This window comes from Meriones unguiculatus, chromosome 14, assembly GCF_030254825.1.
Source record: "Meriones unguiculatus strain TT.TT164.6M chromosome 14, Bangor_MerUng_6.1, whole genome shotgun sequence".
Taxonomy (NCBI): Eukaryota; Metazoa; Chordata; class Mammalia; order Rodentia; family Muridae; genus Meriones; species Meriones unguiculatus.
This window is the reverse complement of record NC_083361.1, coordinates 56222424-56249955: the sequence shown is the minus strand read 5'-3', so window position 1 is coordinate 56249955 and position 27532 is coordinate 56222424. Positions and strand designations below refer to the sequence as shown.

The 27532-nt window shown below is 46.0% G+C and overlaps 2 protein-coding genes across 10 annotated transcripts in view; one reads left to right on the top strand and one right to left on the bottom strand.

Annotated features, from left to right (window-relative positions):
• Positions 1-7609, top strand: part of Synm (synemin) — a 29267-nt gene extending 21658 nt beyond the window's left edge. Inside the window, exons 4-5 of one of the 3 annotated variants that reach the window (XM_021634674.2) lie at positions 661-3107; positions 4002-7609. In XM_021634674.2, the coding sequence (XP_021490349.1) occupies positions 661-3107; positions 4002-4322 (2768 nt within the window). In that variant the 3' untranslated portion in view covers positions 4323-7609. Of the gene's footprint in view, positions 1-660 lie in introns of all 3 variants that reach the window. The other 2 variants (XM_060367319.1, XM_021634673.2) reach the window with 2 other exon arrangements.
• Positions 7610-11464: 3855 nt separating this feature from the next.
• Positions 11465-27532, bottom strand: part of Ttc23 (tetratricopeptide repeat domain 23) — an 87023-nt gene continuing 70955 nt past the window's right edge. For 6 of the 7 annotated variants that reach the window (XM_021634669.2, XM_021634667.2, XM_021634663.2 and 3 more), the window contains 4 exons: positions 26987-27136; positions 15712-15753; positions 12816-12889; positions 11465-12029 (listed from right to left, as the gene is read on the bottom strand). In XM_021634669.2, coding sequence (XP_021490344.1) covers positions 11918-12029; positions 12816-12889; positions 15712-15753; positions 26987-27136 — 378 coding nt within the window. In that variant the 3' untranslated portion in view covers positions 11465-11917. The remainder of the gene's footprint in view (positions 12030-12815; positions 12890-15711; positions 15754-26986; positions 27137-27532) is intronic. The other variant, XM_060367317.1, reaches the window with a different exon arrangement.

Genomic DNA, 27532 nt, shown 5'->3' with positions numbered 1-27532 from the left:
CCCCAAGGGCCGTACTCTCTGAGGATGACCCCCGAGGCTGCCTCTTGACTCCAGGAGGACGGCAGTAGGACAGGGAGAGCTCTGACACCTGGCTTGTTTGTTGAAACTATAAATTGTCAACTACAGACATTCAAGGCAGCTTAGAGAATCTAAGGTCTTCAATGCCTGCTGCTCCACACAGGCTCTGATAAAACAGGAGTCCGTGCCAGGCAGGGGTGTGCTGTTTGGTATCCGGCAATTACACGCTTTGTAATTATGGAGCTCTTCCCTGCTGAAAGAAGTAAACTTAGCTCAACCTAGCTGAAGTCAACGGTTCTGAAATGTCATACTATTGTAAAAATTTAACCAGAAAACCAGTGCCTCTCACCTCCCTGGCATGCTTGGCACATGTTACATTCTCTTAGGGAGTGAGTATTCTAAGATCAGTGACTGGAGACAAGCACTGGACTGAGGTATTGCTGGGGTGATAATTTATTGTGACAGTGAGTTCTAAAACAACCAAAAGGTAAGGTGGAGAATAACCGCATTCTCTCGAAACGAGCCTTCCTCTAATAATAGTGTATTTTATAATAACCTGGGATTTGACCTACAGCAGTGCTTTTATGATGGAAAAAAAATAATGCCTGTCATCTAAACGAACTGTTTGTCTCATCTCTACAGAGTCCATAAACACATCCCATCGTTATACCAACTCAATATTACAGAGGAAGAATGAGAAAAATCTCTTCCCAAGGCAGAAAACAACTTGGGCAGCTGTAAATCACGACTTGGCTTTGCATTCTAACAGGCCAGGGCACCTTGAATCAAAGACAACCACAGCTGTTGGAAGTGCTGCCAGAAGGGGGTTCCTGACCTCTGGGTATTCTCCCTCAGCCACAACCCTGCAGCAAAAGTCCCTCGAGAAAACGGTCAGCAGTCAAACCAGTTTCAGGCCTGTTGCTCCAACCCACAGCCTTCTAAGAAACACAGATGCTCAAGTGAAAACATTCCCAGATAGATCCAAAGTTGAAGGCACCAGGGACACCCCCACTGGGCAGGCCACGGAGTCCATTATTGCCAGAGAGTCCTACAAAGATCACCGAGGCAATGTGGCGGCAGGTGCCGGGAACAGCACTCAGCCAAATGAGAGGACTGTCATTGTGGGAAAGAAAGTAGAGGTGAAAGCCACTAGGGAACAAGAAAGGGACAGATTAGGGGTCACCAAATTAAAGCCAGAGGAGAAAATGTTTGATTCTAAAGAGAAGGCTTCTGAGGAGAGGAACCTGAGATGGGAAGAGCTGACCAAGTTAGACAGAGAAGCAAGAAAGAGAGAAAGCCAGCAGATGAGGGACGAGGCCAAAGGGAAGGAAGCACCGAAGGAGAGAAGCGTGAAGGAAAGGGAAGTGCCCATCAGTCTCGAAGTATCCCGGGGCAGCAGAACAGAGGCGTCCACAGTCCGCTTACAGTCACCTGGAAGGAAGGAAGCTGGCGACAGTAAGGGAAGAGAGGCAGGAGCAAAGGAGGCAAAGTTCCACTTGGATACCCAGGGTACCGCCAGCCCACTGCAGGCTGACTCTATGACAGAGACCATAGCAGAAAACATTGTCACCACCATCCTTAAGCAGTTTACCCAGTCTCCAGACGCCGAAGAGGAGGCGGGTGCTTTCCCAGACACAAAGGTCACTTACGTGGACAGGAAAGAGCTTCCTGGTGAGAGGAAAACCAGGACAGAAATTGTTGTAGAGTCTAAGCTGACGGAAGATGTTGACATTTCTGATGAAGCCGGCCTGGACTACCTTTTAAGCAAGGATGTCAAGGAAGTGGGACTGAAGGGGAAGTCAGCCGAGACAATGATAGGAGAGATGATCAACCTGGGCCTGAAAGGGAGGGAGGGGAGAGCCAAAGTTGTAAATGTGGAGATTGTGGAAGAGCCCATGAGCTACCTAGGCGGTGGGAAAACCGAGTTTTCTACCCCCTTCCAAGTGGAAGAAGTCGATGATGCGTCTCCCAGCCCCAAGGGGTTTGTTGAGGAAGAGGATGGTGAAGGAGAGAGCCATGCAGCATTCTCAATGCATCAACGTCAAAGGACCAGCCAGCCCCAGGGGAACATCCCTCATGTGGAAGAAGTGATGGAGGCAGGTGACTCAGAGGGAGAGCAGAGTTACTACGTGTCGACCCCGGATGAGTACCCCGGCGGGCATGACAGAGAAGACGATGGCTCTGTGTATGGGCAAATCCACATTGAGGAAGAGTCCACCATCCGGTACTCATGGCAAGATGAAATTGCCCAGGGAACTTGGAGAAGGAAAGCAAGAGATGACACAGGGGAAGAGAAGCATGTGAAGGTCCTGGAGGTCCCAGCACCTCCCCTGGGAGGCGTCTTCGGTTCTGCTCACTTGAAGGAAGAAGCCAGTGGCGAGCTGCATGCCGAGCCCACGGTCATTGAGAAGGAAATCAAAATACCACATGACCTCCACACCTCCATCAAGGGTGTCTTCTCCAGTGAGCCCCAGCACCAGCTGGTGGAGGTCATCGGACAGCTGGAGGAGACCTTGCCTGAGCGGATGAAAGAGGAGCTGTCTGCCCTGACCAGACAGGGTCAAGGAGAGCCAGGGAGTGTCTCGGTGGATGTCAAGAAAGTTCAGAGCTCTGCTAGTGGCTCCGTGACCTTGATGGCTGAGGTCAACCTGTCACAGACTGTAGATGCTGATCAGTTAGATCTGGAGGAGTTGAGCAGGGATGAAGCTGGGGAAATAGAGAGGGCTGTGGAGTCGGTGGTAAGAGAGAGCTTGACCAAGCGCTCCAGCCCACTGCCTAGAAGCCCAGAGAGAGACGACAGAGAGGAGGTGCCTGCTGGTGGCGTTCTCTTCAAGCGCTGGGCCACCAGGGAACTGTACAGCCCAGCTGGTGAGAGGGACGATGATGGCCGGGTCTCTCGCAGCTCAGATCAGCGTGTTACACAGGGCCCGGTGTCAGCCACTGTGGAGGTCACCAGCCCAACGGGCTTTATACGGTCTCATGTGCTGGAGGACGTAAATCAGTCTGTAAGGCATGTTAAGCTAGGCCCCACGGAAATGTGGAGGACTGAGCAGGTGTCCTATGGAGGGCCCACGTCACAGGTGGTGGAGGTAAGTGGGGACTTCCGGGAGGCAGTCAGCTCAGAGGGACCCAGCCGCTCTGAGAGGCACATCACACTGGGTCCCCATCCAAGTCAAGTGTCCACAGAGGTCATCTTCCGAGGCTCTGTGCCTGCCTGGCAGATCACAGGAGACACAGAAGAGCCTGGCCCGGCAGCACCGTCTGCAAGAGCCAACGTGTCAGGGAACCACAGGATGCCTGGCTCTGAGCAGTTCTCCTCTGAAAAGGAAATTCATTTTCAGGGTCCTATTTCTGGGGCCGCCCAGGTCGGTAATGGCTTTGCAGCCGAGGGGTCAGTGGGTACCCAAACTTTTGTTAGGCATCTCCAGTTAGACCCGAAGGAAGGGGTTAGAGAAGAAATCCAGTTCATAGCTCCCATCCCAGACAGAGTGGGGTGGGAAGTAGAGGAGGCATCCGGGTACACCAGAGTTTCTCCAGGGAGGAGTACATCCATCCAGCACACTGACACTGTGTCTCAGAGGCAGCAAACCTCCAAGCAGATGGCCGCACGGACACTGGAGTTTAGGGACTCGGAAGACACGCTCCTGGTGGAGGGCTCAGCAGGCGAGACCCAGGCCTCAGGTAGAGAAATTTTCAGGAACAAAGAGAACACAGTCCAGAGGGTCGTTTCTGCCTCTCCTCTGGATAGTGTGGGGGACACAGGAGCAGAGGTGACAGCAGGCATCAGCAGATCCTTTAGGGAGATTCAGATCAGCCCTCTAGAGAAGGAACCCTCTGAGCACATTGTCGCCCACGGACTCCTGTCTAAAACATTTGTGCTGGATGGCTCCATGGCCTCCCCCGAGCTAGTTGGGTTAGCAGATGGCAGTAGTGGCACAAGTCATATTACACTGGGGCCCCAAAACACTTCATTTACTTTTCAGATGGATGTGAGTCACACGAGGGCCCTTCGCAGCTGGACCCAAGACACAGGGCAGGAAGTGGAAGCTCTCAGTGTGTCTGACAGTGGTGGCTGGAGAACTGCTCCCGGTAGGGACGAGCAGGCAGCCAGCCCGAGCTCTCAGGCCTCCGATGGGGATGGGCACCAGACCCGTGGAGAGAAAGGCCCGGAGCAGGCTGGATTTGACAAGACGGTGCAGCTGCAGAGAATGGTAGACCAAAGGTCGGTGGCTTCAGATGAGAAGAAAGTGGCCCTTCTCTATCTAGACAACGAGGAGGAAGAGGAGGGTGATGGATGGTTTTGATAAATGGAACTATCTCATCTTTACTGGCACTTTGGAAACCTGTCGGTGTACAAAGCCCTTAACATACCAACATACGAAGCCTTCACTAAATGTACGGAGGGAGGGGGAAAGCAGGCTCTCGATACTGTTATTTAGAGAACCCTAGGCAGAATTAGTTCGATTTATAAAGGTTTGAGATTTTACATTTGAGTTGGGACTTTCACAGACACTTTTCATCTTTTTAGTCTGAAGAAATTCCTGTCTCTAAACTTCCTCTCCATGCACGAAGACCGTTTATGGGAGTTTTTGCACCAGGTCACGGGCGTGGCTTACATCTGTTCTACTGTTTATCTATAGGCAAGACACCTTAATAGTAAGTAGATTAAAACAATATACTTAAGGGCAGGCTTTATTTGCATGTGCTAATATCGAACAATCAAACTAACACTGGAAAGGAAAGTACCTGGATTTTCCTCTTTCCTAAGTCATTTCAAAAAGATTATAGAAAGGAAGCAAGACTGTATGTTTAAAAAAAAACTTACTACATGATATCTTTAAGAAAGAGTTAATTATCAGAAACTTAAAATTATTTTCAGATTGAATGAGCTGCTTTTGAAGGGGGAGGGCTTAGAATTATTTCTGAAGAGTGCAGCTGTGGTCTGCTGTGCTGCTTCAGGTCTATGTGTCTATCCTGATGGTAGGATTTCCTGGCCCCTGGCCACAGGCCTGGGCAACTGAGAATGAGAACTGTTCACAGCATCCTTTAGGTCTTTACTACGCTGTGAGGTAGCAGAGCGCCTTTTTGTCCCGACCCAATCCCTGGAGTAGCTACCTCTGCTAGTGTGTCTCAAACTGTGAGTTGAGACTCCTTTTGGGGGAGGGGCTTGTTGACAGACTCTTTCAAAGGGGTCACCTACAACCATCAGAAAACAGATATTTACATTATGGTTCATAACAGTAGCAAAATTACTGTTTTTAGGAAGTAGCAATAAAATACTTTTGTGATTTCGTCACGCAACATGAGTTGCTGTGTGAAAGGGTCGCAAGCCTTAGGAAGGTTGAGAACCGCTGTGCTAGAGGCCACATTCCCATCCTCTCCGTGCCATAAGCCTCAGTACCAGAATTTCCACTCTCACCGGTAAGAGGCAACTGTATGGGCAGTGAAGACTCACAGATGCTTAGACCTTAGGAGCTGGACTGGCAAATTGGCCCTGGCAGGAACATCAGAAGCACCAAGTAGACAGGGATTCTCAAATCAGCACTCTCTGGGGCTGGAGCTCCTTCTGAGCTCCTAGAATGAAGGACAAGAAAAGCACCATCCATGAACAAAACTCACAAAAGCTTTTTGCACTTTGAGCAGAAATCCTGAGGGTGGGGGTTATTTGTGTAGAATATAATATTTAGGGGAAGGGGCCAGGTGCTTCCCACATTGAGGAACCCTAGGCAGACTCTGACAGATGACAACCCCCCCCCCCCGTCCTGGTGGACCGGAAGTTGTGCACCACTGAGGGCCAGTGTGCTCCTTTGGAATTGTCCTTTTACACATGGAGATTGTTTTTGAAGCTCTCATCTCTGAAGATTTGGCATCACATAAAAGACAGCTTCTACAGAGCAGAATTCTGTGAGAGCAGAATAATAGCTTACGGACATCTGGGCTGTGCTTTTGAACCCAGGCTGCAGAGCTGCCTGTAGGGCACTGAGGAAGAAGGATCCGAGGTGATGCCATCTTCAGGGAGGGAGGAGCATGGTGCAGGAGAGCCTCCCTCACAGCTCTTCCTGTGGCTCCAGCAGGTGGGGGGCGGGGGAGGAGGTTTTTCCTTGCTAAGTGGATGAGAATTGCAGCACAGCTTAAGATGATCTGCTTTTCAAATGCCTGGCATCAGGGTACAAGAAGGTTTGAATGGAAGGTTTTAAGCCTCTGTTACCCATCTGCCAAAGATGAACTCATGGTTGTCAGCCCGATACAGAAGTGACTGCCTTGGCTTGTCATTTCTAATACTGTCAGGGATGTGCTGATTTATCTTTTTACTGTAATCAGCAAGCCTGAGTGATTTCTTAGGATGTGGTTGAGGTCAACAGCCTTGGTGTAATGACACAGACAGGGAGACATTGCAGAGTTTATTGTAGAGTCTGAGTGGGCTTAGCTGGATGCCACTGTCAGAGTTCATGAACTTGTACATGGACTCTGGTGTGAGCAGGCTACAGATATCATGGCCACTTCTACTTACCTTGAAAAATAAATGTCTTAGAACTAAATACTAATTTTCATTTCTAAGTTGGAATGCGCACCAAGGTAATGTTCTGTTGGAAGCCTTTACCAGGATGGAGGAGTCCTCAGCTGTCATTGGTTACAATATCACTGCCATTGATATTGTAGCAGGTCACTCCAAAGCCCCCGAGGTTTTTTAAATGAGTCACTCTGGAGTCACATCAACACTGTGGTAGGGGGAGTAAGGGCGGGCACACCCAGTCTCTCCCAGTTTATTCCTGTTGAGACTACAAGACACTGAGTGTCTCTCAGCTTCCCACTGGTTGTTTTTGATAGCTTGTTTAAAGTGTTTATTTAGAATTATCTAAGCAGTTTATTTTACTAACCTCCTGTTCCCTACAAAGGGAAATGTCACAAGAATGTGTGGAAATAAAGATATGAGGGGAAAAAAACTGCATTGTTCTTTTTTCTCTCTTTTCTTTTTTTCTTTTTTGGTTTTTCAGGACAGGGTTTCTCTGTGTAGCCCTGGCTGTCCTGAACTCACTCGTAGACCAGGCTGGCCTCAAGCTCTGCCTACCCCTGCCTCCTGAGTACTGGGATTAAAGGCCTGCACCACCACACCCAGCCCCTGTATTCTTCTTAAAGAAAATGTTTTTCTGGCCAGTTTTCATATGGTTCTTTTAGACTCTAATGAGAGCCAACCTGGGTTTCTGTCCATATTGTGATGGTAGCCCTGAGTTACTGGAAAGGTCACATAAGGAAACTTCCATCTTCCCCATTCCTCTTGAGACCAGAATTGTGTGCTGTAGGTACAAACTAGACAGCATGCACTAACTTGCTTGCATCCAAGTGGAGACCTGAGAGTCGGTGGTAAAATGTCATCCTAGCCTGGAAGACTGTTGCCAGCAGGATGAGAGAGAGCCATCCATTCTGACCTGGATAAAAGAGGGTGCCAAGGCATAGTTATTCAGTGCTAAAACCAGCATTGTCCTGGGGCGGGAGCTGGACAGCTGGATATGCAAAGCAGAGTTTGTAAGGTTTCTCATGGCCATTTTTCAGTATCTTGCAAAACACACACACACACACACACACACACACACACTTAAACTGAAACAAGAATCAGGTGACTGTTGTCTGTCTGTAATCTAGCCTTTTATCAACAAAAATAAAAACATCAATAGTTGTATTTCTTCTCATTTGTGGGAGTTAATGGCATTAGTGGGGGAACATTGATAAAACTCACTATATTGGTTCCTTTTCTGTTGCTGTGGTAAAACAACCAGAAGCAACTTGGGGAGGAAAAGGTTTGCTTGACTTACGTGCACAGATCACAGTCCATCACTGAGGAAAGGCAAGGCAGGAACTCAAGCAGGGCAGGAATCTGACGGCAGGAACTGAAGCAGAGGCTGTGGATGAGTTCTGCTTACTGGCTTGCGCTCTGGCTCGTGTACAGCCACCTTTATTATACTTTCCAGGACTACCTGCCCAGGGCTGGCACCCCCCACATTAATTATTAATGAAGGGAATCCCCACAGACATATCAACTGGTGGAAGCATTTCCACAACTGAGTGTCCCCCTTCCAGGTGACCCTCCCCTGTGCCAAATTGACAAAAACAGCACCCACCCCTTCTTTTACATTGATAAACTCACCCTTCCTGGGGCAGGAGCTGACATTTAAAGACGAGTTTATTTTCTGTGATCCTAAAATATATTCCCAGCTCAGTAAGGACGAGGGAACAGACCAGATGCCACGTGTCTTTGAGTGTGCTGCTGGGTGGCTCTGGCGATACACGTTTATTTCTGAGGTCTGGAGGTCTGAGAATATGAGCCTCAGATGCTGCCAGATTTGCTTCTGGTAGGTCAGGGCTCGCTCCCTGGCTTGTAGGCGGCTACCTTGCTGCTGTCTTCCTGGAGTAAAGAGATCCACTTCTCTTGGTTCTCTTCTTTGTAAGGACTTTGATCCCACCTACCGGCGTCTCCTACCCATGCTGCCTCCTTGTGATCTGATCATCCTTCGTAGAGTCCATCTCAGATGTCCTTGGGTGCTAAGGCTCCAGACATAAGATTTCGGGGACAAGGAAACTTATGGAAGCCGGTTTTTAAAATGCTCTCCCCCCTAGCCATGCTGAACACTCATCTTCAGTTAGACAGGCCTGAGTCAGGGAGAACAGGTATAAGCAAGGATGGTCTGCCTGCTGAGCCGCCACACTTCTCCACCCTGTCATGCTTAGTTTCTCCCTTACTGTCACTCTGAACAAATGGATATAACAGGAAAGGGTTGTGCTCCAATCCTGTTGCTCTCTTAGCAATGGCCTGTGGCCTCATTGGCCTGAGCCATGGGCTAAGAGACGGGGGTAAAGAAGGAACAACTCTGCCTGGACTGGTACCCCCTACCCTTTGGGTGCTCTGTCTACCCTGTTCCCAGCACCAATCTCTCTACAGTCATGAGAAAGAGGCTCAACTTCACTGCTTAACTTTTCCACCTTCACCCAACTGTGGTGTCCCCCGGAGGAGAATGAAGACCACTGTGGGCGTGACACTAAAGGCTATGCAAGCTGCAGGAGCAGCTTCCTGTCCTGCCTAGGATAGCAACCACAGGAGACAAGAAGTATTGAACCAGTGTCATCCTTCCAGTTCACGCCGTGAGGGCCTCAGCACCAACATTCATCGCTCCTGAACCCTATTCTGGTGTCCCCAGAGTGTCACAACTGCCACACTGCATTTCCTGATTATGCTCTTGTGTTTGATAGCTAGTGATGCACTGGGTTACAAGCTCAAGAGGATGGGACTGTGTGTCGTGTTGACTGATTTAGCCTTGGGTTTTCACACAGGCCTAGCAGTATATGAGGTGATCAGAAATATGAAACTGAGTACATTAACAGAGACGCACCTTCCCCAACACACCCTTTCAGTCTTGGGAAACTCGTGGAGTGCTCTTCATTTTGTTTGTTTGCAGTTTGGGAGGTCAAACTGAGGGCCTCGTATTGTTCACTTTTTTTTTTCATTGCTGTGATCAAATGCTTGACAAGAAACAAGAAAGAAGGGCTTATTTGGGCTTACAGTTTGAGGGGATACAGCCTCTCATGGCAGTGAAGGCAGAGCAGCAGGGGTATGAGGTGGTTGGCCATATTGCACCCACAGTCAGGAAGTAAAAAATAGGAGGTAGGGTGGGGTTAAGAAACCTCAAGGCCCATCTCCAATGACCCACTTCCTTCAGTTAGGCCCAATCTCAAGGCCCAACGTGGGACAAAATGTTCAAACATATGACCGTGCAGGGGACATTTCACATTCAAACCACATTTGCCTCTGCCTCCATCAGCTCATGACCATAATGCAAAATGCATTCAGTTCAAGAAGGAACACCTACTTCCAACATCAACACTACAGAGTAAATTTTCCCATTCCAAAAGGGAGGAATCAGGCCTGTAACAAGGGAAGATCAGACCAAAGCAAGATCAAAGCCCAGCAGGGCAAATATCCAATCCTTCAACTCTGTTCACCTGAGGCTCACAATGGAACCAGCAGGGCTCTGAAGAGCTTGGGCATTCCTGTCCTGACAGTTGTGCACCTGAAGAGCATGGGCTCTCTCACGGGGTGGTTGTGACCCTGTGGCAGAGTCCTTCAGCTGGCACCGCATGTGTGGTCCTGACAGCTCTGCATCTTGAGGTCTCCATTACAAGTTAAGCTTCACTGTTACAGCGTCGCACAATGGCTTCAGTGCCTTTCAGAACCTTGGCACAAACTCCCCTGACCCCATCACTTGCATTTTGCACATCTGCCCAACCAGCACTGTGTGGATAATACCGGCAGGTCCTGCTGCCATCGCTGAGATGTAGTCTGACCCACATGGACCACGGCTGCACAGGCCTCTATTCCCAGGTATTTATTTCCAAGAGGCAACCCCTTGCTTTCCCAGTCCAGGCTTACTTAACTCCTTTCAAGGACACATGCATTTTCCAGAATTGGAGCCTTTGGTGGGTGGAGTTCTGCATCAGGACAGAGTTTCTTTTGTTCCAATGCAGAACACTGGATTCCTCCTTAAAGGGGCAGCTAGACCCTTTCACAACCAAGCTGCTTTTGTATCTACCTTATTTCCAATTTTAAAGTCACTCTTTCCCCCACCAAATGCCACATCTTTTATTCTTCTGCTCCACTTGTCGTCCCCTCTGGATAAGAACAGGGAGCAGTAACTACACCACAAATGAATGCTTCCCTGTCCTAGACTAACTCCATCCCCCAAGCACATCAGTCTGTTACTTCTAAATTTAGGTGTATGTAAGTTCTTGGCACATGGGCAGAATGTAGACAGAGTCTTTGCTATAATGTAGGACAAATGGCCCTAGCCCAGGTCCTAATAGAGTCCACATTCTCCTCTACTGTCAGGATTTGTCTTAGCATTCTGTCTTCTAGAACCCCACCAGGATGGTCTATTAAGATCTACTTTCAGCATTCTAGGGACTCTCTTGCCCATAATTCCAAACCTTTACATAGTATTCTTGCAAATCAATTCTAAACACACAAGAACCATACACAGCCCTACGGCAGCAGTGGCCCACTCCCAGTGCCCATTCTCCTTGTTATTTTTCTCATTGCTATGATCAACCAACCAACAAGAAGCAAAGGGTTTATTTTGGCTTATAGAGAGAAGAGGTGTGAGAAAGTGTATGTGTGTGTGTATTTACCCACACACACGCACACACACACACACACCACGGAGGGAAGGCAGGGTGGACTCAGGCTAAGAAACCTCAAGGCCTTCCTCCAGTGACCCACTTCGCCAACTAGACCCTTACCTCAAGACCTCCCAGCAGTGGAAACTAAGTGTTCAAACACATGAGTCTATGAGGGACATTTCACACTCAAACCATTACAGGCTTCATGGAGCCCAGGCAAGCACTCTGTCATGAGCCACATTGCCAGCTCCAGTCTTCCTTTTAAACACAGAAACTGGCATTAGTAAAAGTTACTGTTTATTGGCATTTTCTTCTCAGTTACTAATACTTTCTTATAAGGGAGGATTTGTGCGGAGTCTCTTTGCCCCAGATGAGGTACTGGATTGAGCAGGAGCTCTGCCTGCGATCAGGTGAATCTCCTTTCCTGGACAGAAGCTCTGACTTCGGAAGAGCCTTTCAGCCACAACAGAGAGGACAGGGGAAAATTATCCTTGGGGAAAGACAGCATAAAAGTGAGGCAAGTAAAAAACTGAAGCACCATATCACCCTGAAGGACATTCACAGTTGAGATGTGCAAGGTTCATGGCTGGCTGTTGCACGCTAGAGCACACAGCCTTAAGAATCTTCAGTGACTACTAAATTCCACCTTCTAGTTAGAGGGAGCTTTGTTCAGCATCCTAAAAGCAATGCGGAGTTTTTGTCGGAGCTTTCTTTGGGATGGCATATGGGGGTATCAGTCTGCATTGTGCCTGGCCTTCCCTGACACCGTGTGCTGAGGGACACTGGTGCAGAATGCTACTTTGGTTTTCAAAGATTGCCTTGACTTCCCGGGAGCCTCAGGGATCCTGCAGACAGAAAGAAGATGGGTGAGTATGGACCCTCAGGTTGTCACAGTTCCCGCCAGTTTTTGCTGCTGTGAAGAAGCCTCAGGAGGGGATGTGAATGGCACAGGAGCATCAAACTAAGGTGTTTCTTTTCTTTTAGTGCTCCAGAGCCATCATCACCAAGCTGAGGCAAGTCAGGCCTTAGGTAGGTCAGTGACTGGGTGAGAGTGGAGAAGACTGTCCAGTTTTGGTGGGAGGTTTTGTTGGCCCACCTATGCTGTCCTAAAAGAGGATGGTACTCTTTCTGGCTTGTCTGGCCTCCAGTGAGGGCCACTGGTATAATTTTCTGACCTGGACTTGACCCTCAGCCCATAGGCTCTCAGGGCATACTGATCTGTGGAATGGCAGCCCTCCCCAGATAGTGACACACTTCTGTCTCTGTTGAGAAAAGACACAGGACCAGTCTTCAAGGTACAGCCCTGACACTCTGACACCCACGAGAGGAAATTGCAAGGCAGAGTTCTAGAGGCAAGGCCTTCCATCTCTGCAGGTGTATAAACCTACAGGGCCTGGTCTATGGGAGGGTAAAAGCCAGAATTTTTCAACATTATTAGAGAATAAATTCCTTTCTAATATTGGGGCAAGGGATGTATTTCATAACTGGCTTCTCAGAGGACCTATTCTTTTGTTCAACTATTTAAGTTATGGGAAGACAATGAAACTCCCACAGATCATTTAATAGCAGCTTGAGGTTCAGAATGGTGGAGGGATATGGTCTTAAGAGAAAATGTGAGGACAGTGACTCACTTGTCTATGGTCTGCTGGGTGGCCAGAGTCCTCTTGTCGTGTGAGCCATATAAGAACGTCTCAATCTGAGCACACTGCAGAACACCAATGAATCATCATGAGGTTACGGAAATGTCGCAGAGAAATAAAGTCTCCTCTGAACTAGACAGAAAGCTTCATTCTTAGACCCATGCTGTGATGGAATCAGTGCCCTCTGGGGGTGTCTCTAGGGACAGCCTGACCTTTAAATTGGATGTTCTTAGGGATCCCAGAACACAAATGTACAGTTTGAACACTACTTCATAAACCCTCTGTGTGTAAGCATGTATTTAAAAGTAGTATTTTAAGCATGTATTTAAAAGCATGTGTTTTTCAAAAGCAAGACAGCTGCATTGGCTGGCTTTTGCTTAATTTCCTTCTTTTGCCTAAGTTTTGGCATTTTATCATTTATACACAGTCAGGACAAAGCTGAGGAAAGGACAAAGATTAAACAAGTACTAAAAATGGCCAAGTTATTCTGAAGAATGAGGTGGAGGAATCTTCTTTGATAACCTTATGCAAATCTACAGTGATGAAGGCAGCAAGCATTTCATCCTGGGGTGTCAAGTAGACAGACCAATGGGAAAGGCGGGATCTCGATAATTGGTAGCTAATGGACTATGCTTGGAGGGCCAGTCATGAACTGCTCAATAGATGGCGTTAGGACCACACTTTCGCAAATGAAAGAAAATGGAATTTAGCTCCTACAAAACAGAACAATTAATCCTGAGACATTTAAGGAGTTAAATGTGAAATGCAGATTTTAGAGCTCTCCTCTGAAAAAATGCTGAGGGACAGCCTTCCGGGCTGGAGGGAGAAAACCAAACTGCTAAAGAAATGTAGCCAACTGCATGAAAATGACCAACAGCCACACCCAATCTGCTGGAGAAATAGAGCCAACTGCGTGAAAATGACCAAGAACTGGGCAGCAAAGTTCAACCATAAGCAAGGAGAGAAGAGTGAGGGGGATAGCTGCAGCGCATCTTCCAAGAGCTAGCCTTCAGAGCACATTGAGACCAGCTAAGAGGTGATGAGGGACACTGTCAACAACCTCCAACCTCCCTGTAGAAGAGTCACAGAAGAGAGTTATTCACAGAGTTGACAGAAAACTGACCAATAAGCAGGTTCTGCCTCACTAATAACTGGAAATGTAAAAATTATGCTCTGGTGCTATCAAGACAATGCCAAAGAGGAAATAAGAACCATTATAGAGTTTTGTGTATTGATAGTGTATATTTAAGTTGGTATAACTCTCTGTAGACACTTTAGTGATATTTAATAAAGTTTAAGGAAGAGTTAAGTAAAGAGTGATATGCCTGCTTTCTAATGAGAGGCAGAAATGGAATGGATCCAGATGGGAGGGGAGGTGGAGAGGAACTGGGAGTAGTAGAGGAAAGAAAAATTGTAATCAGTATATATTATATGAGAAAAAAAAAACTATTTTTAATAAAAAGAAAAAAAAAACAACATTTCTATATACACAATAAAAGTAAAGGTATACTAAACTAGAATAACAAATTATAATTTAAAAAGTAAAAAAAAAAAAAGAACTGCAAACTAAACACAGATCATAGAGAGTTTTATATAAAGTTCGAAACATGAAAACCAAGCATAAGCAGGGGAACAACCTTAAATTCAAGACGGTAGTTATCTGGGGATAGGAGAGGGCTAGAGGAGCTTCATCTGTGTTGCTCGTCTTTTGTTTCTTACTTTGAATAACAAGTTCAAAGTCATTTGTTTCACATTTCAAACACTTTCCAGCATATCTGAACTATTTCTTAATACATTTTAAAGGCTGCAGTTTTCTCCCTAGTTAAACTGCTTGAACTAGAAAGAAGGATTTTGGACTTGGGAGACATTCACCCATTTGCATCAGCTGACCATTTGTAGGTCTTTAAGAAAATGATGATGCACAGAGCCCAAATACTTTGTCTTTGGAAGCTGTGGAAGACCTCAGGGCTGCCCAAGTGGGGATTGAGAATGTGATTCTTGTTTATAAAATATACATATAAATATAAATATAAATATAAATAACAGGTATGAATATGATGGAATTTTGCTCTTCAAATAACAGAAACTATTTCCTGTTTCTTGGTTGAATTAACTACAGGAAGAAGTAGTAGGCTCCTTCTCTTATTTAGTTCATAATTCAAATTCTGCTAATGCAAGGATCTCAGCACTTTTGTGCAACAGGCCTTGGCCTTTCTATTTCTGCACAGGGGCCTCAGCCTGGCCTTGGTAATAAGTTTCTCATTTCAGGGACTTTTCCTGGGTCACTTTAACCCCACAGACATACCACATGACCTTACAACTTCAGAAACTTTGAGGAAGAGCCATTGTTTTGAGGGAAGGGATGGAACATGCTTTTGACAGTTCTAATAACGAAACAAAAACTCTTCGTCCTCAGTGTGGGAGGCAGTACACAGAGAGCTAAATGGGTCCTCACGCTTGCTTACTCCACACAGCAGGGCAGAGAGGGGAGCCCCTGAGAAACAGACGTGGGCCAATGGGGCAAGCATGTTTCCCCTCCCCACTGCCAGGCACCCAAAGGTCTCTCTCTTAAGATCTCACTCTTCCTACCAGAGCCTAATTTCTTCTTCTCCTTCGTGGACAGGAATGCCTTCACTGGGTTTAAGGGAGCAGGTCTAATTTTAAACCCACCCAAACTTCCCTGTGTACATATTTATGAGTGCTCCAATGCAGCTCATTTTGACACCAGCTGAAGTCAGCACGGCTTGGTGTTAATTCATTCGCTGTAGCATTAGACTTTTACTGACAATATAATAAGTCTTTGAGACTGTCTGATGAGGTCTCAGTTCACTCTGATGAACAGATGGCTTCTATGAGCTGTACAACACAGGCGAGATTTCCATCCTACCTCTTTGGTGATTGAAGTGTCTTCTCCCTGGCCCCTAATTCCCTAGGGAAGAGACAATTGATAAATAGTCACAAATTCCCAGGAAGAATAAGAAAGTAAGTGATAAGATTCAGGCAAATTTCCCCGGGCTCTACAGGCTCTACTACAGTCCCTTCCTTCCATAAGCTCCCTATGCTTTTGTTCAGATCACTTTCCCTGGCAGCAGTAAGTTAATGGGGAGAGTAGTTAGGAGAGGTGATGAGTTTCTGACTCTGTCCAAGAAACAAATCCTGCAGGTCCATCCCCAAGATGCTTCTCTTGTTGGTAGAAATGCATCTCCCACCCCAACGCTATTATCCTTACAAAAGACATCTGCCTACTGCCAGCTGAAGAGATGCAAAGGGATGTCAGAAAGGAGACAAGGGTAGTGGATCCTTAGGCTTGGGCCACCTAATCTTATTGATGATTCCAGCACCCGAAGAGGCGGGGCAGAAACTAACGCCGTAAAAGTTATACTTTAAAGATATCTTTCCTATTTTTAACACTTCAGGTTAGCCTCAAAATCCCTCTGAAGGGAGGATGACCTTGGTCATCCAGCTTGGGCTGGTGACAGAGCTCTGTTAGTAGAGTGCTTGCCTACCATACATCAGGCCCCAGGTTCAGCCCTTGGCATCATCTGACCTGAGTGTAGTGGTACAGGCCTGTAATCCCAATGCTATAGGAGAATTAGAAATTAAGGTCATTCCTGGCTACATATGAGGTTTGAGGCCAGCCTGGGATACATGAGACCATCTCTAAAAACAAACAAGGAAAACTAATGCAATATAATTATGTAAGTAAAACAAAACACAATAACCTAATTCATTGAAAAAGATATAAAAGCACTAATGTAAGCGTAAAGACTTTATTTTTCTTTAAAAAGAAACCATACCTTAGTTTATATAAGTAGTATAATTTATATATTAAATAACAATATAATAGAATGATTTGAAATCATTTTCAGTAGAAGAAAAATGTAGGAAATTTTCAGGTTTTCTTTATACTGTTTTCTATTTTCCAAATTTCCCCCCCAGTTATAACCTCTTTTTAAGATATAAATAACCTTTAAATTATATGTCCTAAAAGCTTAACAATATTTCAGATTTCATATTTACTGACATCAGCTGGTGAAAGTCATCCTTTAAAAAAAAGTTCTGAAAACAATTTTATGAAACTTCAATTAGCCTTCTGCAGAGATGTCTGAAGAATAGGATGCTGAAGACCCATCATTTCTCCCTTCGAGCTGTCCAGGCCTAATCCTGCATGGAGACACTGACAGCACAAAGCAAAAGCTTCGAAGGAAGGTGACCTCACACAAGGTTTATCTTCTGCTGGTAGGGTCTCAACAGATTGTTCCTTGACAGCTAACTCCTTCCTTCCTTTAGAAACAGTGTCACCTTTGCCCCAGGTTAGCTTGAACTGGCTATGTAGCAAAGGATGGCCTTAGACTTCTGATCCTCTTGCCTCTACCTGCTGAGTTCTGAGATCACAGGGTTGCCCCCACACCCAGTTTGGGTGCCGGGGATGCTAGGCAAGTGTTCTACCCACTGAGCCATACCCCCACTGATATCCTAAGAACTGCTCTTGAAGCAGAACCAAAATGAAGCGACACCACAAAAATACAGCAGTGGCAGCTGAGAGGTACAGTTACACTCAGTGCGCTGAGCACCAAAATCATTTTTAAAAGTGCAGAATAACCTATTACTGCTTCTACTAGAAGCTGCTTTAATAGCTGTATATTTATCCAAGGAATATAAATTGAATTCTTCAATGTTCTGCTTCATTTAGCTGAATTTGCTTAAACATTTTTTTTTGTATGTGTGTGTGAAATCAGTATGGTGTTCTGATTCTTTTGTTAAAAAAAAAATGGAGACAATGACAGAGTCAAAGTCAATAAATGTTAATTGAAGCTGCTGGGAGCCAGCACTGGAGACATCAGGCTGAGCTATGTAAAGGGTCTTCAAGCCTTGGCGTTAGAGCATTCCCCACCAGAATAAAGGTGCCCTATGCTCTGTTGTATCAAGAGTCATAGAGTACAGGATAGACATACTACAATGCACAGACCCCAAGAAGATAAGCCCGATGGGTATCTTAGGCTTCATGTGGGCCCACTAGTTAGGGGAGTGGGGGATATCTCTGACACAGAGTATGTTGTCTGATTTTTGATCATTTCCCCTGATGGGACTTCCCTACCAGGCCACAGGGGAGGAAGATGAACTCAGTCCTCATGTGAATAGATGAGCTGGGGTGTCTGGCTAGGAGGGCTCCCCTATTATGAGGAACAGGTGAGAAAGGATACAGGAGGGAGAGTGGGAATGGGAGGAGCGAAGGGAGGAGCCTATGACCAAGATGGAAATTGAATTAATTAATTTAAAAAATCTAAAAGAGAGAGAGAGAGACACCCATGTATCCCTCTTTAAACCAGCCATCAAATGACACTTCTCAGTTTTTAAAGTAAAGCTGACATTGCAAGTGTCCAGGGGAATTTTAGAAATCCATTATGTTGCTGTTATTCTCTAGTTTTTATATATACGGGTTGCTAGAGTCACAACCCAGGCTGTTTCTGTCCTTCCTTTAGTACCAGACAGGGAGTTTTTCTTCTCTGACAAGAGATTCAGGGAATGCCTGCTCTTCCCTTACCTGCAGCAGCCCAAACAGAGGCCAAGGCAGTCTTGCTCACCTGGGCCTGTCACAGTCTCTGGGATGTAAGTAAATGAATGGACGATTAAACAAGCAGGTGAGTTAGAGAAAGTTCTTACATGGAGCCCATGCGCATGTATGTATATGTGTATACACAAGTGGGTATGATCATGGGTATGTGAGTGCATGTGTGTGGAGCCCTGAGGCTGATGTCATGTGTCTTCCTTTATCACACTGCATCTCATATTTCTGAGACAGGGTCTAGAATGGTCCAGCAAGTTCCAAGGATACCCCCGTCTCCGTCTCCCCATTGCTGGGATCACAGGTGCACACCACCATACCCACCAAAGTCTTAGGTGGGAGCTGGGGATCTGAACTCAGCTCTCATGCTTACGGAGCAAGTACTGTACCAGCTGAGCCAACTCTCCTGTCCTTCATGTGGTACTTCGAGATGTGGCTGGCTCCAGTGACCTGCCTGGGGCTGAACCCTCCACCAAGGAAGCTGCGCCTGGAGCAGCACTGCACACCTTCAGACTTGCTCCCAGGGGAATTCGGGGGCAGGGGGTGCCCCTGTGTGGTGCTTTCTCCGGAGTCACTCATGGAGCAAGGGCAGAGAAGAGACAGCCTTGCGCCTGGAGCCCAACTCTTCTAAGGGCCCAGGAAGCTGAGATGGAGCCATCAGCCTGTTGCCTTCCTAGGTGTGCCTGGCCCCTGTGCTTTTGCACCATAACCCTTCCTAATGAAGACAGAAGGTGGCTTATGGGCAGCTGTGACATGAGGGTTTATGATCTACATGCTGCCTTTAAAACAAACAAACAAAAAACTTAACATACACAGCTCACAGGGAAATCTACCTGGGAGGACTCTCTGCAAACAGGCTGCTGTTGCCCAGGGGCATTCTTCCCTCCCCCCCCCCCTGCTCCCCCCCATCCTGTGGCAGGCACTGCTGCACAAGTCGATTAGTGCTATCCCGGTGTCTCCCATCACCCCTTGCCCTCTGGCTGAGGGTCTGGGAATTACATCAGCATTTCTATGCGGGAATTCAGATAATGAGAGTGCTGATGGAACACGGCCTTTTTATTAACAGAGGCAGAACAGCCAAGGCTCCAGCTAAGAAGTCATTTAAAAGACGAGTTACATGACCCCATAATAGCAAACTGAGAAAGACAAGTTTGTCACTCCTGGCAAGGGTCCAAGCCAAGCTTGTCAGGCTATTAGCAGTATTTTCTCGTATAAAATGAAAAACAGAGTCAGAGAGAGGGGGAATGTTTTAAACCACTCTAATGCTGAGGACCGGTGGTCACTGTTCCCCATCCCACATGTGTGCTGTATGTGTCTGTGTGTGATAACAGGTGAACATGTGTGCATATATGGGTGGAGGTCAAATGTCAATGTTGGGTGTCTTCTTCAATTACTGTCCACTTACTTTTTTTTTTTTTTTAATACAGTATATTGCCTGCATGTGTGTCTGTAGACCAGAAGAGGGCACCAGATCACATTATAGGTGGTTAGGAGTCACCATGTGGTTGCTGGGAATTGAGCTCAGAACCTTTAGGAAGAGCAGCCAGTGCTCTTAACCTCTGAGCCATCTCTCCAGCCCCCACTTACTTTTTGAGATAGGTTCTCTGACCAAACCTGGAGCTCACAGATTGTCTAGGATTGCTGATTAGAGAGCACCAAGGAACATTCTGTCTTTGTGTCTTAGTTACAGTTTCTGTGGCTATGATAAGAAAGGGTTTATTTCATTTTATACCTTATATCACCCAGGGAAGTAAGGGCAGGAACTCAAGCCAAGAACCTGGAGGCAGTCACTGATGCAGAGGCCATGGAAGGGTGCTGCTTGTGGGCTTGCTCACCATGGCTTGCTCAGCCTGCTTTCTTACAGGACCCGGAACTACCAGCCCAGGGATGGCACCACCCACAATGAGCTGGCCCTCCCAGACCAATTATGTATGAATCAAGAAGTGTACCACAGGCTTGCCCATAGGCCAATCTAATTGGGGCATTTTCTCAATTGATGTTCTATATTCCAAGATGACTCACATACAGAAAATAAAGCAATTTAAAAACAAACATCATAATAAAATTACACAAACATGCTGTAATAATTTTCAATAAGAACAAAAAATAAGAAGGAAGAAGAAGATGGAGGGGAAGATGGAGAAGAAGATGGAGAGGAGGAAGGGGAGGGAAAGGAGAAGGAACAGCAGTCAAAGCAGCAACAACATGTGGCCATGAGAAAGTGTAAAATGGTATGGTAGTGGCAGAGGGTACATGGACAGTAAAGGAGCTTGTGCAGAGGTGATTGTGGATTTGAGGACTGCCGGATACTGAGGCAGCCAGATGAAGGCCATGGGGAAGCAATAAGGGTGGAAGTCTCAGAGAGAAGGATGCCAGGTGTCTGGGGAAACATACCTTACACTACCTTGTCTGTCTGTCTCTCCTACACGCCTGCAGCTCCCATCCCACAAAGGCAATTAGGCCCTCGACCTAAGGACAACACACTGATGGGTGGGATGGGAGCCTCTGGTGAGAAAAAAAGAGAAGGTGGAAGGGGGGACCCTGGGCTGAAGAGGGAAATGGGAGATGAGGGAGGATTTGAGGGAGTAAGTCATCTCTGGTGCTAGCCACAATGTGGATGCGTGCCATCCTTGTCATCTCCTCTCCTCATCTCTAGGTTGTCAAGCGCTGTGGGTTCTATGCCTTTATTGACATCCCCTGTCTCCCCCATGACTTTGCTCCATCCCTTGGCCACTGTCTTGGAATAAGCTACCATCACCTTTCTCTAGAACAAACTGCAACACAAATATCTAGGAAACAAGGGCATCAGCAGGACTTGCTGCCCAGGTAGACCATGCATGTGCGTACACACACATACAGTGCTTTAATTCTAATGTGCAGAGGCAGGCCATGTAGACTACTGAGCCTGTGAGCTTCCTTCTTTCCTGCCAGTGTGGGGTTCGGCAATCTTAGGGGATCCTTCTGGACCTTGTGCCATTGGTACCTGCCATTCCTAGCTATTGCCTTTGAGCCTGTTTAAGTTTATAATCCATTTGCAATCTGGGTAACTGGCCTTTCCCTCTGTGTCTGTCCATCACCTTGATGCTGATCAAGCTGAGGGACTAAGGCACTGTGCACTGTGAAGCTGCAGTTAGAGCTCTAGTATCTGAGGAAGGGATGCAGATTGGTGCATGTGCAGTCTGGGTCCAGTGCATTCTGTTTTCTAGGAACAACAAACAGGTAGGCCAGGGCTTTGAGGCAGAGTCCTCTCCTGCAGACCTAGAATTCTCATTTCCTTGGGTCTACCCCAGGCAAAGAAGACTTCATGATTTGCCAACAGCAAGTTAAGAATGAACGGCTCCTTGGAATATCAGTTCCCATTTTCCCACCAGCCAAGTTACAAACATCTTCAGAGAGCTTAAAAAAAAAAAACATCCCTTCTACACTGGGGAGTGGAACTTAAGGAAAACCAACACCATTGTGACATTCCTCTCTTTTTAAAGAAAACTGTGTGTGTGTGTATAATGTGTATGTGTGTGGAAAGGTGTACGGAGGTATGGTTTGCATATGTGTGGAGGTGTGGTGTGTGTGTCGTGGAGGTGTGTGGATGTGTGAGTGAGCATGTGTAGGCGCAGGCATGTACGGGCCATGGTGTGTGTGCAGAGGTTGGAGACAACCTAAGGCACTGGTCCTCATCATCCACGACTGGAAGCCGAGTCTTGCTTATGCACCATACTCCAGGCCAGCTGGCCCAGGAGCTCCCAGGGACTTTCCTACCCTGCCTCCATCTCCCCACAGGAGAGCTGGAATCATGCACCACCATGCTTAGGTTCACATTAGTTCAGAGATTTGAATCCTGATCCTCCTGCTTCTTGTGGCAAGCCATCTCCCCAGCTCAGACCTTTCTCTATATAAGTGGACAGCCACATCCCAACAATGACTCAGCAAGGCAATTAGGAAAGCCAGGAACACAGAGAAACAGGATCTACACATGAAAATGAGTTTCTGCTGTGGAGGCACCTTAGGGACTCTAAATTTGGCTCTGCATTTCCTGGCATATCCAAGCGGGGGGTGGGAAAGTAGATTTTGTAGGCCACTAAGGAGCAAGTGCAGGCAGATGTTGCAGTGTGGGTACACGAGCTGCTCATGAAACACACCATCTAGAAAGATCTGAGTGGCTGGCTGGTTGGCTGCAGGAAGCTCGGGGGCAGCATGGCTTGCACTTCAGAGTTGATGCAGGATCAGGGGAGACCCTGCTGGTATTGATTTTCTTGTTATATCCTATAAAACAAACCATGCTCCAGCTTATTTCCTAAAAACATTCATTATAGTGGGTTTGGGGACTATTATTATTTTCCAGGCACGTAGCTGGAAATGATACGTGATACAATGAAGTAATGAGTGGAACCCTGCCAATTACAGTCCTTAATGGGAAGGTCAGATTAAAGCTGGACCCCAAGCGAACTTCATACTGTACTTGGGCCTGGTATAATATACCTAAGATAGTGCTGACTGAGGAAGCAGCCACCAGGAGCTCTTTCAGCAGCCTTTCACCTGGGCGAGAATGTGAGCAATGTTGCCTTCCTAGACCAAAATGTCTCTCTCTCTGTGTTGCCAAAGGAAGTGAGCTTGTGCTGTGGAAATTTCCAACTGGAGCCCACAGAGCTCTCAAATATTCCCCTGCAGGCAGATGCCTTTAAAAGACAGATCAATAATTTGGTTTCCCTTTTGGTAATTCAATCTGCTGTCTGCTTTGTTTCTGAAGCCTTTCTGTTTAGCATGACCTTGGGTCCACATCTGGACCATTTAGCACAGGAGGGTCCATCTGGAAAATCCACACTTGGTGGAGTCTGGCTTCTGAGAGGAAAACTCAGAGTCAAGGCTGTTGTGATAAGAACAAGACAAACATGAGCTAATCGCGTTTAGAAAGCTGCTGGCTTCTCAAAGCCCAGTGAGAAACTCCAGGCAGCAGACTGAGAAAGGCATGTTTAAAGTCCCTGCCTGTGTCCTGTGTCAACAGGGCGGCCAGTCCTGTCCTCAGATGAAAGCAAGGAGGGAATGATAACTGCCCCTACCAGACGAACAGCAATCACACACAAGTTCTCGCTTCTCTCTGATACTGGCATGTGGCCAGAGGGCTTTAACACATCGGAGCTGCTGCTGTCAGGACTCAGGGTTAATGAGTCCACATCAGAGGCAGAAAAAGCCACCAGCTACTGTGGGTTTTACAGTGATGTGACCTGAAATTTTCTTAAAGCTGAGGTGGTTTTGAGCAGTGTCGGCCACAGCAGGCCCTGCTGTCTCCTGAGGAAGCTGACGGACATGTCGATTTCCAGGCCCTGCAGTGGGCTACAGAGATGATAGGACACGACCATGCTGCAGAAGCAGCAAGACCTGCACCTGCCAACCACTGGAGTGAAGGAAAAAGCTGAGCTTTTCTGAAGAGTGGTGTGGTCCAATACAGCTGACTGAATGTCCGAGAGCCAGGCCCTTCCTTATGGGTACTGTAATGGGTAAAACTGCCAGGGACATAAGAAATGATATTCACACCTGGCCACATCAGACTGTCCCAAACCTATGCTGGGAAACAATACTAAAAAATGGAAGCCTAAGAGATTCATGAGAGTATTTTGAAAATTTTATATAAACAAATAAAACATGTAAATGAAAGTTACTTACAAAATATTATTTACCAAAATATTTCAATTATTGACAGAAAGTTTTAATAGGTCACCTTTTGTAGAATAAATAAAGAAAAATTTAACAGAATTTTCCACAACAAAAGCACCAGCCCCAAAAGTTTCCTAAGAGATATAAATATTTAAACACCATACACGTTGGTAGATGAAAAATAAAGGTGGCTATAAAAAAATAGGTGTATTTCCTAATTTTTTTCTGAAGCAAACACAACATTGATGCTTAATTATAACATACAATTATCAGTGCAAAAACAAATAATATATCTAGTAGAAGATTCAACACCTGCTATGATTTCAGGATTTCCCTTGAGAAGTAGTAGTTGAAATTTTAATTCCCAGTGCTACAGGTCGGGAAGTGAGGGCCAAGAAGGCTCTGCCTTCATGGATGGTCTGCTACCTTGGGACTAAGTTCACTGAAAAGGATGGTCTGCTATCTTGGGAGTAAGTTCACTGAAAAGGTAGAGTCCGGTCTCCCTTATTTTTGTTTTCCCTTCCTGTCTTGCCCTTCTGTTTTCTGCCTTTGAATGAACAAAATAGAAGGGCCACCATCAATTGTAAGCTCCTTGGCTTTCAATTTCCTAGACTCTAGAGCTGAAAAGAAATTTCTGTTCTTTATAAATTCCTCACTCTCTGACATTCTACTATAATAGAATAAAACAAACTCAGACGGCACCGTTCTAGAAAAATAATCCAATATGACCAAGGGGAGGATTCACTCCAGGAATGCAATCATGGTTGATTACCATGATAACATATACTGCATGAAGTGAACTGAGAGGACTTATATGATCATCCCTGCTAACGCTGAAAAAAGAACTGATAAAAATTGACATTTATTTCTATTTTAAAAAGACTTGTGCGACCTGATAGACTAGGATCAGAGGGAAGGGGAGGAGGACCTCCCTTTTCAGTGGACTGGGAGAAGGACATGGGTGGGGAAGAGAGATGGTGGATTGTATGGGGGATACAAAGTGAATAAACTGTAATTTAATAAAAATAAAAATAATTAAATAAAAGACTCATGAAACTAGAAATCTTTTTTAAATATTTGGACATAGACCTTTTTAAAAATTGATTATTATTTATTACAATTTATTCACTTTGTATCCTGGCTGTAGTCCCCTCCCTCATCTCCTCCCAGTCCTTCCCTCCCTCTCTCTCTCTCTTTCCCCTATGCTGCTCCCCTCGTCCACTGATAGGAGAGGTCCTCCTCCCCTACTATCTGACCCTCAGTCTATAATATCTCATCAGGACTGGCTGCATCCTCTTCCTCTGTGGCCTGGCAAAGCTGTCTCCTCAGTGGCAAAAGCCGGCCATTGAGTCCATATCAGAGACGCCCCTGTTCCCCTTATCAGGAAACCCACATGGAGGCTAAGCTGCCTATGGTCTACATCTGAGCAGGGGGTCTAGGTCCTCTCCTTGCACGGTCCTTGGTTGGCACATCGGTATCTGCAGAGGCTCCTGGACCCAGATTATTTTTGGCTCTGTTGTTCTCCTTGTGTAGCTCCTGTCCCCTCAAGGTTTTTCTATCTCCCCCTTCTTTCATAAGACTCCCTGCACTCTGTCCAAAGTTTGGCTATGAATCTTAGCATCTGCTTTGATACCCTGCTGGGTAGAGTCTTTCAGAGGCCCTCTTTGATAGCCCTGACCATTTTGGAACTCATTCTGTGGACCAGGCTGGCCTTGAGCTCAGAGATCTGTCTTCCTCTGCTTCCTGAAACTGGAATTAAAGTCAATCTCTTAAATAATGACTCTCTGGAGCAGTTTCTGGTAAGACTGGGAAGAAGGCAAAGGAGCCCATTATCTACCCTATCATTCACTATTGTGCTGCACTTGTAAGCTAAAGCAATTAGATAATCAGTCAGAAGCATAGAAATGATGTCTATTTGTAGATGATATAATAGTATATCTAAAAACTTTAAGAGAATCAATGTTGAAATTAGTCCAAGCAATAAAAAACTAAGCTAGCTAGAAAGGTCATAAAATTAAAACACAAATCCCAGTAATCCTCAGATACACAGAGATAAGTTAAAGTACGCAATAACGAATAAATCCCCACTTATAGTAGTAATAATTAAATGTAGAGGAATACACTTAAAATACGTGTAACTTAGAAATGGAACACTTGAATGAATAAGAGACACAAAGCAGACATAAGCAAACTTTTTTTGATTCACACACATATGAGATACATATATATCTGGGATATATATATATATATATATATATATATATATATATAGTAGAAAAACAACCAAATATCCAGAAACCCTGATAAGAAAAAGCCATAAGAGCTATCTTGTATTCCCTCACATGAAATCATTCCACAGACTCTCTATAACTAAAAGTGTGACATAATAACACCTAGACAAATAGAGATTAGCAGAACAGAACAGAAATCCAGAAACAAACTCAGGTGCATGTGGAAATGTAGTGTTGTCCTAACCCTGTATCTGAGCAGTGGAGGGCCCTTTGAGGAAATGGTGCCTGCAGTCAGTGCATTTCTGCTATGGGCAGGTATTTGGGAAAAAGACAACATGAGACCTTACACCAGCTACAGAAAGTAGACTCCAGGTTCAAAAGGAGAGCAGAAGAAAACAATCACAACAGAATTCCTCTGAGAACTGGGTATGCAGAAAGATCACAACAAGAATGGCTTACCAAGTCACAGTATGAAAAAATTTAAAAATATCTGTGTGATCAAACTCGACTGATGATTCACTTTTTCAATGTATTTTAGAGGAACTCTGTTCCCTCCTCCCCCACCAAATGTTAGCTTAAATCTACCACCAAAGTGATGCCATCTTGCCAAAATAAGCCATTATGAATTTTCCCTCAAAGGCATGGTGGCGGGAAAGAACTTGGCATGGAAAGTAAGGGCGAGCCTCACTGTGTGTCAGTGCTGGCTCCCACTTTACCTTCTTTAGTTTTGTGTGTGCTCCGGTGTGGTTTCCCTGTGCCAGGTCTGTCCTGCCCAGGACCCGGTATGTTTCTGCCACCTCAGGGCTGAAGTCACCAAATGCTCCTACTTTGGCTTCCAGGGACTCTCTCAGGATCATGGTCGCTCTCTGTGGAAAGGACAAAACACGTGTGGTGTGAAAGTTCACAGGACTGCTGAGTGCTTAAGGGCACTTGCTGTTGGCGCTGAGGACCTAGGGTCAGTACCCACGTGCTAGATCACAACCTCTGAAACTCTGCTTCCAGAGGATCCAGTACCCTGCTCTGGCCTCTGCAAGCATCAGTTATGCAAATGGTGCACAGATATACATGAGGCAAAACACTCATACACATACAAAGAAACAGGGGGCTGGAGAGGTGGCTGTGCAGTTAAGAGCACTGGCTTTCACAACTGTCTCTAAGTCCCACTCCAGGGGATCTGACACCTCCACACAGACATACATGCAGGCAAAACATCAAAGTAAATAAATTAAGAATAAATTGTTTTAAAAAGAAATAAGTCTTTA